Here is a 21,503-nt window from a genome sequence, read left to right on the forward strand (position 1 = left end):
CCCAGAATCATAGCCCAGCCAAATTGATACACACATTTTGTGGGGGACGCAATTCGGTCCATGACAGAAGTCAAGATAGAACTGAGCTTTCCCTTCCTAACCAGTAAACCTATCTCTCTGATTGCTTTCCTCTCACAGTTAATAGTATCACTTTCCTTAGCGTCGCTTGACTCTTCTTTCTCTCTCATCTCTCCACATCCAGTTTTCATCAACTATAGTTGTGATGGACACTGCGATGCACCAACCTTGTCCCCTTTCAGGAATGAAAGAGTTGTTACTGTAGCTACTATGAATGATGCTGGAAGATGGCCATGATATCAACCCTCTTTGGGCATTGCTTTGCTTGAAAAAAAAAAGTCATCTCAAGGACACAGCTCCTTCCACTTGTAGACTACTTTCAGTAACTGATCAACTCAGCAGTATAAAGGCTCAACCCCCTTATTCCAACATGGGACAACTCTGGAGGGCCATCCCAGCTTCACAGTCCCTGCCGAGTTGGCTGAAGCTTTTGTGGGGCCCTCATCAAATCTCAACTTCTCCCTCTGTCCAATTCAGTTTTTTCTCTTTCCTTCCTCAAGTACTGATTACCACACACTCCGTAATAAATATCTTGCTTGCTTATCTCCCGTCCCAAAGTTTGGTTCTCAAGAAACTCAGGCTACTATAGTATCATTCTTCCTTTCCAGTTCTCTTTAAACTGCCCCCTGTGTTTCTTAAACCACAATTCCTGGCCTAGTTCAGTCTGCCCTTAACTCTCATTTAGAATGGCCACTTAGCTTTTGTTCCACGGACAAATAGGCATTCAAATACAAACCTACCACAGGCACACCTAGAGCTTGATCGTAGGTCACTGCACAAATTCCAAATCCATCATTTCTCACAATTCCTCCCTATTAATCAATATACCATTACATCTACTGTACGTCTACTGCTTTGGTCTTTCTGTATAACTGTTACTGTGTTGCGAAGGAACACATTGAGAAATCTAACAGTTTGGTTTTCAATGTTTTCTTAATATATCCCATTGGAAACATTTCAAAAGCAATCCAAGATAGTATATTTTTAACGTTAGTTCTTTTATTAAGATGAGATCTCATAACCAAAATATTTGACTTGAGAAAGAAGGGTGTAGTTTCTTTAAAATACAAAACACATACATAAGAGGCCTTATTCTATTTTTTGTTACTTATATAAAATAATTTTTAATATTACTTTCCAAAATATCAAGAAAGGATTTCCTTTTTAATGAGAGCTCTTTGAGATTTATATATCTTTCTTCTTAAATACAAGCCAAGATACTTTTTATATCCTGAGTAAGACAGCCTTTGATTTTTACCATTTAAGTGACTTGCATCTATTTCAGGGATTCAAGCAATAATATTGTAACAATTGAGAATTATTTTATAAAGACTATTTGAGTTTGAATTTCTGTATCTTCCTCTTAATTGCCATTGAGTCGGCTCCAATTCCTGGCAACCATATGTATAACAACACAACGTTGCCCAGTCCTGGGCCATCTTCATGATCCTTGGAATGTTTGAGTTCATTGTTGTGTGTTCATTGTGTGTTTCAGTCCATCTCACTGAACATCTCCCTTGTTTTTGCTGGCCCTCTACTTTGTCAAGCATGATGTCCTTTTCTAGTGTTTGTTCTTTCCTTTCTGATGACATGTCCAAAGTAAGTGAGCTGAAGACTTGTCATCCTCACTTCTAAGAAACATTCTAGTTTTATTTCTTTTAAGACCGATTTGTTTTTTTCTTTTGATTGTAATGCTCTATTCAATATTCTTCGCCTACACCACAGTTTGAATGCATCAGTTCCTCTGTTTCCTTTTTCATTATCCAACTTTTGTATTTGTATGAGGCAACTGAAAAGACTGTGGTTCGAGTCAGATACACCTTAGTCATCAAAATTTAATCAAAATGATATGTTTATTTTTTCAAATTTTAAAGAAGTCTTTTGTAGCAGACTTTCCATATGCAGTATGTTGTTTTATTTCTTTGCTTCCATGTACATTGATTTTTGATCCAAGTAGAAGGAAATTGTTAACAACTTTAATTTCTTCTCCTTTTATCATGATGATGTTCACAGGTCCAGTTGTGAGGATTTTTGTTTTCTTCATGTTCAGGTGTAATCCATACTGAAAGCTATAGTCTTTGAACTTCATTAATAAGTGCTTCAAGTCATCTTTATTTTTGGCAAGCAAGGCTGTGTCATCTGCCTATCTCGGGTTGTTAAATAAATCTTCCTCCAACCCTGATGTCGCATTCTTTACATAGTCTGACTTCTCTGATTATTTTTTCTGCATACAAATTAAATAAGTGAGGGAAAAGAATACAATCCTGCAGCATGCATTTGCAAAGGCGCCCTGGTGGTGCAGTGGTTAACCAAAAGGCCAGTGGTTTGAACCCACTAGCCACTACAAGTCGGAATCAACTCGAGGGCAATAGGTTTGGTTCTTTTGGTTTGCATGCATTTTCCAATTTTGAACCATGCAAAATTTCCAATTTTGACCCTTGTTCTGTTTGAACGACTGCCTCTTGATCCATGCACAGGTTCATATTCTATGCCAGGGTAAGATATATGTCTTTATCACTTACTACCTGTGCAACCTGAGATAAATTATCCAACCGCCTCTAAGCCCTAGGTTGCCCAGCTTTAAAATGCATCCAATGAATAATTAACTCATATATTTATTGCAAGTATTAAGTAAGATAATAAATAGGAAGCATTTTGCATATACCTAGCACAGAGTAAAAGGACCCCTGGTGGAGCAATGGTTAAGCATTCAGCTGCTAACCAAAAGGTCAATGGTTTGAACCTACCAGTGGCTCTGCGGGAGAAAAGACCTGTTGACATGCTCCCGTAAAGATTACAGCCTAGGAAACCCTATGGGGCAGTTCCACTCTGTCCTATAGGGTCGCTATGAGTCATAATTGACGGCACACAACAACAGCACAGAGTAAGTGTTAAATTAATGTATTTTCCAAAGCATAATATTAATAAAAACTTATTGCCCAGCCTTTAAACTCGAATCTCGATATTTAGATTTTATAGGATAGTATAAAATTAGAGAAAAACAATTCCTAATTTGAAAAAAAAAAAGACTCATTTACTAGGGGACATTTGTTTTACTGATTGTTAATATTCCTGTTAGACTTTTTCCTAACACTTTCTTCAGATAAACTGAAAATCTCTATTAAGTCAATTATAGCAACTCTATTAAGTCAATAATAGCAACTCTTAGAGAGTTGCTATTACTCATTATGATCATTTCTGTTATAGCTTTTTCAAACCAGTTCAAGAATTTTCCTATCACACTGACAAACTCTCCCCTCACACTGCCATCAAGTTGATTCTGACTCGTAGAGACCCCATAAGGTTTCTAAGGTATAAATCTCTACAGAAGCAGACTGCCACATATTTCTCCTGTGAAGCTGCTGGTGGTTTCCAACTGCCAACTTTTCAGTACCTCTCAGTAGCAGTCAGTTGCTTTAACCACTGTGCCACCAGTGCTCCTTCTGACAAATTCAAGCACCAAAATAAAGTTTTATTTATTTATGTTTCCTTTCGGATCTTTTGGATCGGTTGTTCTTAGCCTTAGGGAAGAAAGGAATTGTATTTACATATACTGTGAAGAATGAACCCTGGTGGCACAATGGTTAAGTGCTGAGCCACCAACGGAAGGGTTGGCAGTTCCAACCCACCAGCCACTCCACAATGAGGAAGATGTGGCAGTCAACTTTGATAAAGATTACAGCCTTAGAAACCCTAAGGGACAGTTCTACTCTGTCCTAAAGGAATTGACAGCAATGGGTAATACTATGAAGAAAAATAAATGATCATTTTTCAGAAACACTTTTTCCTCTTGTAATTATTATTTACAGAGCTTGGTTTGAAGGTTTATTGCTGACAGTCAGGTTGCTGGATCTAAAGTTTCCTTTGTGATAAGTATATTAGAATTTGGTTATCTTTTCCACACTAGCTAATTGATCCAGTTTAAAAAGACAATTGTGTAGAAATAAAACGGTGTTGACTAGAAAAATATTTTTCATTGGAAAAAAAATCGTGTATAAATTAGTGACATAATTCTGACCAAGATGCATTGTTTAAAAATGTTCTTTTGATTGAGACATAAGCTACTGAATAGGCTTATAATGGCTTCCATAGTTCTCTTAACCCATTTCTATTTTTAAGATAAATGCGTCACTTAATTTCTCATTCAGGCCTACAGTATATGGTCTTGTTATATTCATATAGAGCTTTCGAATTGTTTTACAAATGATTGCCCAATTTGTATTTGTCAGGGATGATAAAAGTGCAATACGCATTAATGGGTGAGTAAACCAAAAAAACCAAACCCACTGCCATCGAGTCGAATCCAACTCATAGCGACCCTATAGAACAGAGTAGAACTGCCCCATAGAGTTTCCAAGGAGCACCTGGCAGATTCGAACTGCTGACCTCTTGGTTAGCAGCCTGTAGCACTTAACCACTACACCACCAGGGTTTCCAAATGGGTGAGTAGGAGGAGGGAAATAATGACTAATTATATTTAGAATATAATGGAGGAAAAAATGGAGAATGTGTACTTTTAGTTCTTGAGACCATTTCACAGTATTTGAAATACTGATTAGACTTCCTTTTTGTTCAGTTCACACACATTGTGTGACATGTGTAGGTTTATCCAAGTATTAGTTTTATCTATCTGGTGTGTATTTTTTTTTTTAATTATGAAAATAAATCATCACATATGATTTACATTTTAAAAAATTATATTATGACACAACTTACCAACGAATAGATTAGGTTAGTAAACTCTCACCTGAAGATGAGAGATTCCAGTCTCAGTTTCTTAGTAAAGTCTTCACAGCTGAGTTCTTTATCTTTCTCCCTTGAGCTGTATTACCCACAACCTGTACCTGGGTGGTGCAAATGGTTAATGGTTAATGCGCTTGCTGCTAATGGAAAGGTTGGAGGTTCAAGTTCACCCAGGGGTTCCTTGGAAGAAAAGCCTGGTGTCCTACTTTCAAAAAAAAAAAAAAACCACTGAAAATCCTATGAAGCAGTTCTACTGTGACACACATGAGGTGAGATGAATCAGAATTGACTCGACAACTTTTTTTTTTTTAGCACCTCTCGTTTGTCACCTTTCACACATTGCCTGCATTGGTGCTTTTATTTATTTTTTTAAGTTTATATCTCATATACTCCTTAAAGACAGCTCAGTTGTTGATGCTGCTGCTGCTGCTAACAGTGACTGAGCCAAGCTACACCATCTATTCTCCCTACTTTTTAACATAAGCCACCACCCTTTGCAAATAAATAGCTAGAGTATTGCCTACTAGGTCCTGATATCAAACATGAAGGGAGAGCTGGGCATTTTGCTTTATGTTTGATTTTGCCCCTAGGATTACTGATTAAACTTTTGTTTGAATATTTCATAAATGACAGTTGAAAGTCCAGATACCTTTCCTTCAGGAGCAGCTGTTTTTAGAAAATATTTTGTTTCTTTAGAAATAATTTTCTAAATATCTTGCTTTAAATGCAGTGTATTTTCATAAACTTCAGTCATCAAGTGGTCTTTGAAATACCTCTTCTTAATCTTTTGGAAGACTGTCTACAGGTAGTAAAAGTAATTAAAATTCATACTCTTTCTAGAGGTCCATGTTCTCCATCTTGTCATAAATGGATACACACAGATGTAAATTTGCATGTATGTACATATAGAATGGGCATATATTTATTATAGTATGCATAGTATAAGTATTCCCTTTTAAGTTATTGTGCTTTATCCCCAAAAAACCAGATGGTAAATTAAGAAAAAATATTTGAGAGCACTGGGAAATATCAGGCCTACCTATAACTGTTTTCAGATGAGTGGGGAAGAAGAAAGAAAAAGATGATTCTACTATCGTTCTATTTTTGTTTAAGTATTGCATTTTCAAAAAACCGAAAGTTAAAAAGGAGGAAAAACATATGATATAATTTTAAAATGAAGGCAACTTAATATTGCCACTGTTTACAACTCCCTTTCAAAATTTAGTGATTGGTTATGTATGGCCATAAAATATTTGAATACACTGATTCAATAATGCCACTTTTGGCATTTATCTTAAGGAAATAAGAGCTCTAAATATGGGCAATGTAGATTAAGAGATAATTTTTTTTCATGTTGATGGTGGTGTAATCATGACCTATTATATTATTGATATAGAGGGAAGTTGGTTTTAATTTTTATAGCGAAATAGAAACAAGATGATCAGCTTGGAATGAAGAAGGAAAAAGAGGTACTGGAAGTTTGAGGGGAAAGGCAAAGGTGTTAAATTGTCATCTCAGAGGATGGCAGGAAGAATTCATTAAAATAATATATCAGAGTGCCAGGATTAGGAGTGTGGTAATACATTGAAAATAACTCTAGTCAACAGGGTTGTGTGTTTTTCTCCAGTCTCATTTTGCTGCTATAGTATAAGCGTAGGATTTTCATTCTGGCACCTGTAAACAAAGGAGGGCAAGAAATACAAGGGTTTAAGGGAGTCTCTATGGGATGGATGATGGTGATGGGTCATGGAATTGGAGCTGGGTTGGGAGGACAGCGAAGACGTCTAGGGGTAATGATGAACAGTGGAAAAATGATAGTGTCAATGGACTGGACGTCCTGTTTGATAGAAGGGTTATTAAAGGAGTGATATGGGAGAAAAGAGCTATGTAACAGGAGGTGGTGTTTAGAGAGTGGAAAGTATGTAGTTGAAATTTTGGAGTATGGGTGGTTTTGACCTTGGCTGAGGTGAAATAGAGTACAAGATTATTATTAAAGTGAAGTCAAGAAGCTGAAATCCTAGGCTCTGAAAATAAAGATTTACATGAATGTTCAATACCTAGATTAATAACAGGGGTATTTGAGAAGAAAACAACAGTAAAACAAGTACAAAATTATTCAATCAGATATTGGTGGTGATCTGGAGACCCTTAGATGAATATGCCAAGAATGATAATAGGCACTAACGTCATGCTCTTCAAAGAAGCCTGGGATTTGGAGGGAGATGGGAGGAGAAATGGTTTGGAGGCAGTAAAGAGGAACAAGAATAGTTCCCTGACCTCCATGCCCTGTGAGATATTTAGAGGACTGTAGGGCAAACCTTCCCATGGCTTCTTTGGAGAGAATTTCTATTAGTATATTATTAATCTGATTTCATTTGTTTTAGTAATCTAGAATAGATTATTTTAAATTGTGGATTAATGCAGTAAATTATTGGTATTCATTTTAATAATAGTAGTTATACTCCATAATGAAGCCCTGGTGGTGCAGTGGTTATGAGCTTTGGCTGCTAACCAGAAAGGTCAGCAGTTCAAATCCACCCAGCCGCTCCTTGGAAACCCTAGGGGGCAGTTCTACCCTGGCCTGTAGGGTCACTATGAGTCGGAATCAACTCGACGGCAACGGGTTTTTTTTTTTTTTTTTAATACCCCATGTAAACAAACAAGTGACCCAACAGCGAGGATATGTAGTTACGACAATTTAAAGAATGGAAAAAAAAATTTTTTTTTTTTTAAAAAAAGAATGGAGGTGGTGGTAAATACGAGTTGTCACATTTTCTTGTCAATTCTCTACCCTCTAGCTTATAAAATGGAAGAAACAACAGATGTTTTATTAGTAGCAGTAAAACTTTATGTCTAAAGACTACAAAACTCAGAGAAGGCATAATCTCTTCCCTAAAGGAATTGATGGCCTGTCCCTGTGGCTTGATATCACTATATCGGCTCCAAGGACAAGATACATTAAAAAAAAGAAATAGATTTCCAAGTTTTTTGACCAGGATCCAGGGGTCAAAAAATAATAACTATTGATTTTACATTGTGACTCAGTAAACACACACACACAGAGATACAAATAAAACTGACAGAAAAATTTTATGAAATAATACTTATCTTTACTATATGGGATATGCTCTGAGAGTTCACTGCCTATATTATCCAGTATTATAGCCACTAGCCATGAGTGGCTATTCAAATTTAAATTAACTAAAATTGAGTAACATTAAAAAATTTAAATTGCCACATGTGGCTAGTGACTACTATATTGAATGGTGGAAATATTTAAAAATTTCATCATTGCAGAAAGTTCTGTTGGACAGCCTGAGCTCTATTCTAGTCGATTCTGCTCTGTTCTCCCTTATTCTATTCTATAAAAATGCTTGCAATAATTACTAGAATTATTTTATGACCCACCAGTGAGTTAAAAATCGAAGTTCAAATTTTAAAATAGAGTCAGCTCGGGAACTATTCGTTTAAATATCTTCACATAGTGAAATACTCATTGAGACTGTTTCAGATTGTTAGAGTCACCATAAAATATTTGCATGGATACAAAATGCAATGATCAAAACTGATTTGTCTGTAACAACACTTCAATAAAAATGAAATGCAAGCTGCATATGTAATTTTAAATTTTCTAGTGGCCATATGCACTGGTTTTTTTTTTATATTAAGAACAATTAAAAAGAATCAGATAAAATTAATTTTAATAATATATTTTATCTAAATAAAATATATCACTGCAATATATAATGAATATAAAATTATTAATAGTTTATTTTTTGTACTCAGTCTTTGAAATACGGTACATATTTCACACTTAGAGCACATCTCAATTCATATTCACCAAAAAAAATAACTCATTGCCGTCAAGTCAATTCTGACTCATAGTGACCCTGTGGGACAGGGTAGAGCTGCCCCATGGGATTTACCAAGGAGTAGCTGGTAGATTTTGATTAGCAGCCAAGCTCTTAACCACTGCACCACTAGGGCTCCCAAGTCACACAAGTACCATTTTAAGTGCTTAATAGTCACATTTGGCTAGTGGCTATCACACTGGACAGAACAGGTCTAGAGTTAGATCTTTCAGGAACCTTTGTTACACATCTGCGAGAAGCGTGGAACCACCTGTAAACACAGGAAACACACCAATGAAAATACTGTTTCCAGGTTAGGGGTTTCTTTCTCTTAGAAAGCTGTCCTCCCATGAGCAATGTGACCGACATCTTTCTCTTTGAGACCATCCCTAAACGTGATTGATAAGCATATCAGTAAGGTGCCATTTATTGAGTACTTGCTTTATGCTTTTGGCTAAGTGCTTTATGTGGATTATTATGTTTTATTTCAAGATGGTATTACTTTAAGATCTCTCTCCGAGGAGACTGTGTACCTAAAATTCTATTTCCTTAAATTACATACATTCTTCAATTTCTTTTCCAGAAGGGGATGTTTGCTGTTAAGTGGGAATTAAGAAAATCTTCATGTTTAATTTCAGTTCTAATTGTCTTTGGAATGAATAAAATATGGAGATTACCCTAATTCAATTGCAAAGTATGGGTAGGCCTTAATATAAGCTATTTGATTACGTTGCATAGCTAGGGAGATGTAGTTTTGTGTGCAATAATGGCAGCCTGGTACTGAGAGCTTGGCAAACCTCTGAATTATTTTGAGTGTATTAAGCTTCGTTTTAAAAATTAATACCTATCTTTTATAAAACTAATACAGTAAAAATTACAGATAAAGTATGCCAATTTTTGACACTAACAATTTCCAAATTTTTTAGTATCTTCCATATTAAATGTTTAAAGGAAAATTTATGATTGGGATATTAGGGTATTATAGAAAACAAAATAAATATTATATTTTTAATAAGTAAATAGAGCATTAAACATCACATTGGAAAAAAAAAAGTATCAACAGTTACCTAAGACCAATAAGTTTTATGAAAGCTGATGCAGTTCTATTACTTGCCCTTTTTTCTTAATTGTTGCAGGTAAATTGTTGAAATATTACCATTTTAATGGAAATTTTGAAAATATTTCCTTGAATTTTCTGTTAAAGTGTTCTGTACGGCCATCAAGTTTAATTCCAAAATTAACACTTAGAGTTTGTGTTTGGCTTCATATTTATTAGTCCAACCCAGATGTCTTAGTTTCCTAGTGGTACTGTAACACAAAATGTTCCAAGGGGGTGGCTTTAAAGAATGGGCATTTATTTTCTCACAGTTTTAGAGACTGAAAGTTCAAATCCCAGTCTTGGCCGTGTCGATTCCTTCCTTGTCAGTATATCCGGAGTTTCTTGGTTCCATGGCTGTCGTTAGCTTCTTGTAGACACTCTCACATGGTATCTGTTTTCCCCTGTGTGTGTGTCTCTGTGTCTATTCTGGTCTTTTTATAACTCAGAGGTGATTAGGTTTAGGATCCAACCTACACTGGTATGACCTCATTAACAGAACAAAGGAAACACCTGTTTCCAAATAGGATCACAGCCACAGGTACAAGGGCAAGGAAATTAACACGGGATGGGTGGGGGGCATGATTCAGTCCATAACACCAGAGTGACTTTAATAACTGAGACTAATGTTTCATTTTAGAAAACTAATGCCTGGTTAATCTGACATCTCACACCCCTATGTGTTATAGGTGCAGTTTCATTTAGTGTTAAAAGCAGACAAGATAATGATTTTCAGGAAGAGACAGATCGAGAACAATCCATTCAGAAATCATCATCAGAAATATCCCAAAATTTTGATGAGGAAGACTCAGGTAAGTTTATCATTATGGGGAGTTTCATGATTAATCTGCGTAAACCCTCATCATTCACTTTTAAATGAACTGGGCACTTTACATGTGTAATACATATCCAAATGTCGCTTGCACAAATTTGTAAAATTTTTATTGTATCATTTCAGGATTAACATTAGGTAGCTTACTTGCTGAGTTTCTACTGCTGTAAACATCAATATATGTATTAATTTTGACCCAAAGGGATCTGTAGGTATCTTGGATGGTGTGTCAAGTGAGGCAAAAAAAGTGAGACTCATACAGGAAGGCCAGAAAACAAATTGAATTCATTACTCATAGGTTCCAGAGAGGAAACCATAGCCCATCTTGATGAGGCCACACAGAGGGTGGTAGCCGGGGACACAGTATCAACAAGCTGGAATTGTAGGAGACAGCTTATGTATGGCAGACAGGGTCAGGTCTTTGGGTTCAGAAATAAGCAAAATAAAATTGTGGTCTGCAGTTTTGAGTCATTCCTATAGATTAATAAAAATAGATGCATATTTAAAAACAAATAGATTTCTATACAGATTGATAACTCATTCTTTGTAAAAAGTCACATAGTATTTCATAATGTGATTATATTCAGTTATTCAACCATTCCGATTCTGATGGACATTATTTTTCAATTTTCTACCCTTACAGACTAATTACAATAAACCTCATTACATGGTGGTGCTTTTATTTCTATAAAACTCTAAAATTTAAATTTAAAATCCAAAATTTCTGTATTTCCAAAAGTAGGATTTCTGTTCAAGGAGCAAGTGTATTATTGCAGATATCTAAAAGCCAGGTCAATGGAGCAGACTGAAAGCCTGGAAAGAAACACAATAATAAAAAATACTGAATAAAAGTGGTTTTTGAAATTAATGGGAAAAGAACAAGTTATCCAGTAAATGTGCTGACCCAATTCATTGACTACTGGATTAAAAAAAAATGAAGGTATATAATGCCATACCATGTATTAATAAATTCTAGATGGATTAAATAACTAAATATACAAAATGAAAAAATAAGAGTAATAGAAAAATACACATATAAATGTTTATTTGCCCATATGAAGGCCTTTCTCTGAGAAAACTAAAAGAAACAAAGCATGAAGTAAAAGATTGAATAGTGCTTACTACATTAAAATTTTAAAAGCGAATTTAAAAATCATAATATTATGAAGAATATAAATAGGACAAATATGCAATCTATATGATAGACAACCGTGGAAACCCTGGTGGCATAGTGGTTAAGTCCTACAGCTGCTAACCAAAAGTTCAGCAGTTCAAATCCACCAGGTGCTCCTTGGGAACTCTATGGGGGCAGTTCTACTCTGTCCTATAGGGTCGCCGTGAGTCGGGATTGACTCAGTGGCAACAGGTTTGGTTGATTTTTTTTGTGATAGCCAAATGGTTACAATCTCAATCTATGAAGCCTTTTTTTCTTTCAAATCCATGCAAGACAATTAGCCCCAGAGAAAATTGAACAAAGATGATGAACTGAAAATAAAACAATAAGAAAACTTCTAACTTTCCTTTCATCAAAGAAATTAAAACAACTAAATAAAATTTTTTTTAACCTGCCAAATAGGGAAATATGAAAACAGTGATAATATCCAGTTGTAATGAGGGTCACGTCAAAAGAGGTAATCTCATGTACGTAATGGGAATTTGAATTAATATATTTTTGAAGAACAGTGAATATGTTTAAAGCTTTTAAAAATTGAGCCAGTGATTTCAATCTAAGAATTTACTTTCAGATATGATTGTTATCTATTGATCTAGTATGTTGAATAATTGGAATGAAAATTTTAATAGCAAATATTTTCTGGTTACCAGCGAAGTGCAAACTGTTTGTGCCACCCAGGGACATTTTAAGGCTTATAGTTAAGAAATAAAGTTACATGTTAACATTATATTGAGTTTTATTGTTTTCTAATTAATAAATATGGTAGCCCTGGTGGCACAATGGTTGAACAGTAGGCTGCAAACCAAAAGGTAAGCAGCTTAAACCCACCAGCAGATCCATGGGCGAAAGATGTGGCAGTCTGATTCTGTAAAGATTGTTGTTGTTGTTAGGTGCCATCGAGTCCATTCCGACCTGTAGCAACCCTATATACAGCAGAACAAAATACTGCCCAGTTGTGTGTCATTCACACAGTTGTTGCTATGCTTGCGCCCATTGTTGCAGCCACTGTGTCAAACCATCTCATTGAGGATCTTCCCCTCTTTTGCTGACACTGTACTTTACCATGCATGTCCAAAGTAGGTGAGATGCTCCCTCCTGAGAACATGTCCAAAGTAGGTGAGATGAAGTCTCGCCATCCTTGCTTCTAAGGAGCATTCTGGCTGTACTTCTTCCAAGACAGATTTGTTCATTCTTCTGGCAGTCTATGATATAGTCAATATTCTTCACCAACACTGTAATTCAAAGACATCAATTCTTTACTTATTTACTGTCCAGCTTTTGCATGCATATGAAGCAATTGAAAATATAATGATTTGGGTCAGGCACACCTTAGTCCTCAAAGTGACATCTTTGTTTTTGAATACTTCAAAGAGGTGTTTGGCAGCAGATTTGCCCAATGCGATATGCTGTTTGATTTCTTGACTGCTGCTTCTGTGGGCATTGATTGTGGATCCAAGTAAAATGAAATCCTTGACAACTTCAGTGCTTTCTCCATTTATCAAGATGTTGCTTATTGGTCCAGTTGTGAGGATTTTTGTTTTCTTTATGTGGAGGTGTAATCCATACTGAAAGCAGAGAATACCAGAAAGATGTTTACCTGTGTTCTATTGACTATGCAAAGGAATTCAACTATGTGGATCATAACAATTTATGGATAACATTGCAAAGAATAGGAATTCCAGAACACTTAATTGTGCTCATGAGGAACCTTTCCACAGATCAAGAGGCAGTTGTTCGGACAGAACAAGGGAATAATGATTGGTTTAAAGTCAGGAAAGGTGTGCATCAGGGTTGTATCCTTTCACCATACCTATTCAATCTGTATGCTGAGCAAATAATCTGAGAAGCTGGACTATATGAAGAAGGACATGGCATCAGGACTGGAGGAAGACTCATTAACAACCTGCATTATACAGATGACACAACCTTGCTTGCTGAAAGTGAAGAGGACTTGAAGCACTTACTGATGGAAGATCAAAGACCACAGCCTTCGGTATAGATTACACCTCAACATAAAGAAAACAAAAATCCTCACAACTGGACCAAAAAGCAACATCATGATAAAGGGAGGAAATATTGATGTTGTCAAGGATTGCATAATGATTACAGCCTAGGAAACCCTACAGGGCAGTTCTACTCTGTCCTCTAGGGCCCATGAGTCAGAAGATGGCACACAACAACACCAGTCATTAAACCATTCACTAACCCCACGCTAACCCGTAAATTCATGGTCAGTGTGCAGTATTTTTTTAGCATTGTGGTAGTTAGGTTAGCTGCATCACAATCACTGCCTTATGTGCTAGAACAATTACAGTAGTAAGGTTTTGCCCCCGTTTCACAGATGGGCCAATTGTTGAGTTACTTTGCCGGCATTCACAAGGTAACAGTGATTAGGTTGCATTTGAACTCTGGCCTCCTGACCCCGAGACATTCTGCTACTCTTTGTACAGACCAGAGTCATGGAGCAGTCAGTCTCCTTAGTCACTGAGACCCTTTCTGTCCAGAATTATTTCTCTGGGAGCAAAATATGGGTTAAACCACTGGAAAGGCCCAGTTAACATTTGCATGAGCTAACTTATAGGGGAAACATTGTTCACTTTAAGAACTTTGGTTTCTTTTTGGAGAAGTCATATTTTAAAGGCATAAAAGCATTTGAAGTGTTTCATAGAATTGAAGGAGCAACTGATACAAATGTGAGCAAAATTTGTCTCAGTAATCTTAACTTCTGTGTCAATTTGGTCACATTGTTTTCTGCTCATTGATGATTTTAAGGGAATTAGCTGGTGTTTGTAAAATAAACAAGCACAGAGGCAATTAAAAATGTGCAGATAAGTTTGCCATCAAGAACTACTCCCAGGTATTTGGAATAAGAACTCGCCTAGACCTCCTCTCTCTCCCTCTGACTAGCTGATTTTCTAAAGGTCTGAACTGTTCTCAGGTCTGCCAACCTTATAAATGTTTCTTGTTAGCGAATGTATTAGAATAGGATGGAACACAATGCAGTGTATTACATACAATATTGAACAGAAGAATGCAGGGCAGTGCAGTAAGATTCAACACAATGCAAGGTAAAATGATACACTCATAGGAAAGCCTTTCAGAAGAGGGAGACACTGAGATGTCTACTGTCCTGGGCCCCTCATTTTGTTGTTGAGGAACCTGAGATCCAGAGAGGTTAGTGATTTACCTAAGCAAGCTAATTAAACATAGCAGTCCTTGAAATCTATTGAACATGACACTAATATGAATATGCATGTGAATTAGTGAAACTGGAGGACATCTTAAACCATGAACTAGTTCAACACTACAGAATAAAAGAATATCAAAGTGAGAAGCTGAACAAATGAGAAAAAACTGGAGAGAAAGGACCTGCGTTTGATGGTAGTATAACCCTCCCTCCCCCAGAAACGTGGTGGTTGTCCAGGGTTCAGGTTTCAGAGTGGGGAATGTGGCTGTGGACGTCACCAGGGGCAAAAACACCTGAGATATATATATATATTTTTTTTGATATTGGGCATCCAGAAGTAAATAGTATTTTCTCACTCTTTAGTGCATATCCAGTCCCGAATTCCCTTAGCTTAAACTGCTATCCTTTTGAACCTGAAATATCACGAACTATTCCTGACATGGTACTAGAAAAAAAAAATAAATTCCTGACATGAGCCTTGGCGGTGGAGTGGTTAAAGCGCTCGGCTGCTAACTGAAAGGTGGGCAGTTCAAACCCACCAGCTGCTCCTCGAGAGAAAGATATGGCGTTCTGCTCCCATAAAGATTACAGCCTTGGAAACTATATTGGGCAGTTCTACTCTGTCCCATAGGGCCTCTATGAGTCAAAATCAACTCGATGGCAGTGGTTATTTTTCTTTTTTTAATTCCTGACTTTGCCCTTAGACTAGATTCTTATGGCACTGGAACTGTACCGTGTTATATAGGAAAACCTGATTTGGACGTTTCCATCCATGGTGTTTTTTTTTTTTTTTTTTTATCCACAAGTATATGACTGTTTTGGCAAGTAGGAAAAGAAAAAAAAATTGATTATTTCTTTTGAAACATGAATCCTTCACTTAAAAATAAAGCATTCTTAAGTTTATTTTAGTGGGGAACTTGTAAGTTACTAGGGTGGGCAGGGGTTTGGGAGCTTTACGGGCTTTTACAGGACGTTCTCCTGGCCATGCAGGATGGGGCTTCTTGTTGGGCACAAGTAACGAAAGCAGCCTGTCCCCTCAGCTTTCTTGACGAACAAGTCCCTTGAGTAGAGCGTGAAAATGGTATTTGTTCATGTTTCGCAAATGTTTGTTAGGTGTGGTATTCAGAAACCTACACTGCATTAAAAAGTTTTTTTTTTCTTTTTTTCAGATGGTGGCGTTAACAGTGTAAAAGTCTGGTATTCTCTTGAGATCCGCAGCTCTCCTGCACCACCTGTAAAAATTATTATAATGAACTGTGTTGCCTTGGTAAGAGCCCATGAAATGTTCATAGACTGTCTTTTTGCACACAGTTAAAGCTCTTTTGTACCCTTGCTGTTCCTTAAAAAATGTCCATATTAAATGACATAGTGGGATAATAAGGTATTCAAATATAACAAGTTTATTTTTAAAATCAGTAATATGGACCTTAAGTGTTTCTTGCAAAAATCTTTTAGTTATATGATATAGAGACTGTATTGATTAGCATTCTGTCTGCATGTTTCAAGACTTTATTCTACTGTTACAAACCTAACCTTATCCTAAATCCTTGGCCTCACACCTATCATAAAAGTTAAGCTCTGTAGACTCTTTTCAGTATAGATTGTTCCTGGTGTCTGCAGCAGGCCTTTAACTCAGAAACACCCTGGTGGTGTAGTGGTTAAGAGTTACGGCTGCTAACCAAAAGGTTGGCAGTTCCAATCTACCAGGCGCTCCTTGGAAACTGTATGGAGCAGTTCTACTCTGTCCTATAGGCTTGCTATGAATCGGAATCGACTTGACGGCAATGGATTTGTTTTTTTGGGTTTTCGCTTAGATTTTCGGTTTTAATAACAGGAACAAAGAATAGGATAGTCTTAGATAAATTATTGCAGTGTCACTAAATCTGTGTCTAGATTATTTAATAAAGGGAGATATTGATAATCTTGATTTAAATGAAATTTGAGGATAAATTTAATTGCTGTGAATAATATATTAATTAGATTTAATTTTCTCATTGCTAATACCAAAATATTTTAATTGAAAACATCAAATATATGTTATTTTAATTTTCAAATATGCAGCTAGAGAACACGCATAGGGTATTAAGTGATGAGAATGATACTAATTTAGTTCATGCATGCCACTATTCCGCCTTTCATTTGTACTCCTTGAATATTTTGTGAATATCTCCCCTCCGTGAATCCACTCGAAGGCAATGGATTTTTTTTCTCAATGATCAGGGGTTTTTCAATGACCTAATAGAGTATGTATTTTAGGAAAAACAATTTGAACTCGTTCTTTATAAATGAACATGAATATTCCTCAACATAGAATTCTGATAATAATCCATTTGGGGATTAGAAAGTATTTTTTCTGAAATTTCTTTTCTACTATGTACATAAAGAACAGAAAATGGATGTTGTTGCTTAGCCCTGCTAAGAGATAATTTAGTTCTTATTGCTTAATTTTAACGGAACTGATATTTGAATATAGTTACAACTGTGAATTAGTAGAGCCCATTGTAATTTTTTGCACGTGAGCATAGACATCCCAGCCAGGGTCTTCGTTCGTGTTCTCAACCAAGGCCCTAGCTAAGATGTCTGCCCTTACCTGCAAAAAATATGACCTACATGTCCATCAACAGAAGAATGATAAACAAAATATGGTACATACCTACAATGAAATATTACTCAGCCATAAAGAGAAGTCCTGATACATGCTACAACATGGATGAATCTTGAAAACATTATGTTGAGTGAAATAAGTTAGGCACAAAGGGACAAATATTGTATGATCCCACTTATATGAATATCTAGAGTAGGCAAGTGTATAGAGACCAAACCTTTTTAGCAGTTACCGGGTGTGGTGCAGGGGTTAAAAGCTCAGCTCAGGCTGCTAACAAAAACATTGGCAGTTCGAATCCACCAGCCACTCCTTGGAATCCCTATGGGACAATTCTGTTCTGTACTGTAGGGTCACTATGAGTCAGAATCAATTTGATAGCAGCAGGGTTTATTCTTCAAATGACAAATGGAATCAAGGCCATGCCTGAGGGTGAATCTGTCTGTACTTCAAAGAGACGACCAGAAGAGGGCGCTCTGCTCTCCAAATTATGTGTCCTGCTAGGAAAAAAAAAAAAAAAGAGGAAAGCAGAAAAACAAAACCCATTACCATCGAGTTGATTCCAACTCATAGGGATCCTATAGGACAGAGTAGAGCTTGAGTGGCTAGAGGATTAGAACTGCTGGCCTTTTGGTTAGCAGCCAAGCCAGGAGGAAGGATGTCTTTATTCTGTTCATATGTCTGTCAGCCTGTCCATCTATCTATCAATCTGTCTATCTAATCTATCACTCGTTTTATTTATTCGTGCACCAAGGTCAGGTTGGCTGACCAAGCCATGTGCTCAGAAGGCTGCTTCTTTTTCAAATTTGCACACGAATACCTTTCAAGCATAGAATTTCAACAAATAAAGCTCATAAGGATATTTGCACTGCAAGTTATAGCAAGAATGTGTCCTGTGTTTATAGAATAGCCAGGCAGTCACAGTCAACCCTTTTGACATGCCTTGCTCATAATTACTGATACTGTTGTGCTGATTAGATATGGTGTTAACCAACATGACCTGCAGAAATGACACAAAACCAGGGATTCAGCTGGTTACTCTTCCCTTGGTGGTACAAATGAACTACACTGCTAACCAAAAGGTTGGAGGTTCGAGTCCACCCAGGGGTGCCTTGGGAGAAGGGGCCTGGTGATCTGCTTCTGAAAAATCAGCCACCGAAAACCTTATGGAGCCCAGTTCTACACACAACTAGTTTATATATACGTATATATATTCTTTTTTCTTTAGCACTTAAGCAGGAGGGTACTTCTCAGGGATGTGTCTCTGCATTTAGGTATCTTTCTGTTTGTCATTGCTTTTCATAATTTTCTTTTTCTCAATGTTATAGAAATGGTTGAGTACACACGAATAAACCCAGAGCCTCTTCGGGAGGTTTGGCTTTCTCACAAGTCCCAGGTGCCTATTAATGCATGTTTACATCCATCACCCCATACTCCATCAGCAACCCACCTTGATCACCCCTCTGCATTCTGTATGCCTCGTGTTGGATGGTGGTGGACTGGGGATAGGGGGTGTAAGTTGATACATCAGTAGATACAGTGACATGCAAATGGCAGTGGCAGAGAAAATGGCCATGGTGTTTCTAATTACAGCTGCCTACCTGCTTCCTCTGAGTGTTAACTACTGGCATTGACTTTTCAATTTAGGAAAATTACTGAGACAGATTATAGTTATCACTTTCTCTGAATTACATGCTGTTTTTTCAAAATACCATTCAGTACAGTTTGTTTATTGGTGTAGTAGTATTTTCAATTTGAATAAAATTAAAACTGAAGATTTCCCGAACAATGGGCCTTAAATTAACATGATTGTGTGTTTTGGAACTCAGAAATAATCCATCTGTAATTAACTAATGTTTATCTTCCAGAAGAGGATATGATGAAAAACATTTCCACTTGAGTCAGATTGCCATTGACTCAGTTAAGTTCCTTATGGACAAATACCTAATCTTTTTTTACTCTGACCCACTGAGAGCAGCAAGTGATAAACTTTTCACCTGACACACTCAGTGAATTAAACGTTTCCTGCACAGGAGACGATAGGAACCGGCAACCAAGTGATAAAGTCCCTTTGAACCCACTACCTTCCTTCCATCTGAGGCTGTTCTTTGCCCATAACTTTCAAGCGGGAGGGCAGCTGGGTTAACTCAAGATTTTTAAACTCTTCCAGAGTCATATTGTCACATGGCTGCCTCGTTATTTAGTCAAAAGTTGTGATTATCCAGAATACTAGACTTAGTCAGATTTATATAGAAACACTAAAAAAAAACCCCAAACCCAGTGCCCTTGAGTCGTACTAAAGCTGTTTATAAAGTGTATCATTTTATTCTTTCAACAAATATTATTCAGGGATTTCTGAGTATCTCTGGCACTGTTCTACATGCTGAGAAAGAGTAATGGACAAAAAAAAACAAAAACGAGGTTCCTGTTCCCACGGAGCTAACATTCTAATGGAGTTAGAAAACAAGCAAATAATCAAAATGAGATATTTAACGGGAAGTTTTTCTGTTGTCTTGGATTTTCAAATAAACTCACAAACCAGAGAACCATAAAAAAAAAAAAATAGGTAATTCTATCTCTAACTTATGAAAGGGGTTGCTGTATCATCTACTTAGGACTTGCTCAATGTATTAGTTAGGGTACTACTATAGCTGCTATAGGAAATAAACCTCAGATTTTCAATGGCTTAATACAATAAAACACAATAATTGTGATAATTTGATGCATTAGTTACTGGCTGGTGCGTGGTGTCGTCCACATTGTGATCAGGGAGCCAGCATCCTTCATCATGTGGTCCCATCATCCTTTAGGGACAAAGAGGCCTCTGCAGATAGTTGGAGGAAGAGGAAGGAGAAAGAGGTGAATTTCCAGTAGGTTCTTAATCTCCCTGCATGGAGGTGACACTTGTCAAGTCTATTCACATACCATTGGTGAGAACTAGTCACATGACTGTGCCTGGGTGCAAGGAGGTCTAAGAAATATAGTCTCTGGTTGGACAGCTACTTCCCAATGACATCTTTATACTGTGAAGGGGAATCACAAATTTTTGGTGGATGATACATGTTTCTGCCACATCAAGGGAAGCCAGAAACCTTTAGCCTATCACCCACTTATAGCCTATATATGGGATGGCCAGAGACTGATTAGGAGGAACAAGGTAGTTCCTTAGAAGGAAAGTGACAACATAGTCATGAGCACTTTCTCCCTTCCCTTTCCACCTACCACAATCCAAGTGAGTTTGGCTGGCTTCAGTAGAACTACACAAAGACAGTGAGGGAGGTATCTTCTATAAGGAGAGGAAGCTGATGGTTTAATGCCTACTGGCTTATGCTGAGCTCCTGACATCACGTTAGATCATGGGCGGGGCAGGGGGGGTTGACTGTAGAGGGAGCAAGCTGTGCTTCCACTGACACAAGACAGCACCTCCTGGGTCAGAGTGAATTCTACTCTGGAAGGAGGCTGAGCTTTGGCAGTTTTGAAAGGACTTGGCCCAAGAATACAGTCTGTGAGGAGGAGAAAACTTCAAGATAAGGAGGAGTCTATGTGGGGTAATGCAAGAAAGAGGAAGAGAGAAGGAATTTAGAAGGTCAACTAGAGAAGCTCAACCATCATAATTTGCATCATCAGCATAATTTGACTTCTTAGTTAAGATTGTCTCTGCTACTTGATGCTAATGTAAAGTGTTACTTAAAGTGTTTTGTCTGGATCACCAGCAGCATTACATGGAGCTTTTTAGAAGTATAAATTCTCAGTTCCCATACTGGAAACCCTGGTGGTGTAGTGGTTAAGAGCTATGGCTGCTAACCAAAAGGTCGGCAGTTTGAATCCACCAGGTGCTCCATGGAAGCCCTATGGGGCAGTTCTGCTCTGTCCTATAGGGTTACTATGAGTTGAAATCAACATGACGGCAATAGGTTTTTCTTTTATACCAGACCTACTG

General features: G+C 37.1%; 1 protein-coding gene across 3 annotated transcripts in view; it reads left to right on the forward strand.

Annotated features, from left to right (window-relative positions):
- The window catches only part of CFAP47 (cilia and flagella associated protein 47), a 321,340-nt gene that overhangs the window by 219,522 nt on the left and 80,315 nt on the right, over positions 1–21,503 (forward strand). For 2 of the 3 annotated variants that reach the window (XM_049871901.1, XM_049871902.1), the window contains exons 49-50: positions 10,458–10,580; positions 16,131–16,228. In XM_049871901.1, the coding sequence (XP_049727858.1) occupies positions 10,458–10,580; positions 16,131–16,228 (221 nt within the window). Of the gene's footprint in view, positions 1–10,457; positions 10,581–16,130; positions 16,229–21,503 lie in introns of those variants that run through there. The other variant, XM_049871903.1, reaches the window with a different exon arrangement.

This window comes from Elephas maximus, chromosome X, assembly GCF_024166365.1.
Source record: "Elephas maximus indicus isolate mEleMax1 chromosome X, mEleMax1 primary haplotype, whole genome shotgun sequence".
Lineage (NCBI taxonomy): Eukaryota > Metazoa > Chordata > Mammalia > Proboscidea > Elephantidae > Elephas > Elephas maximus.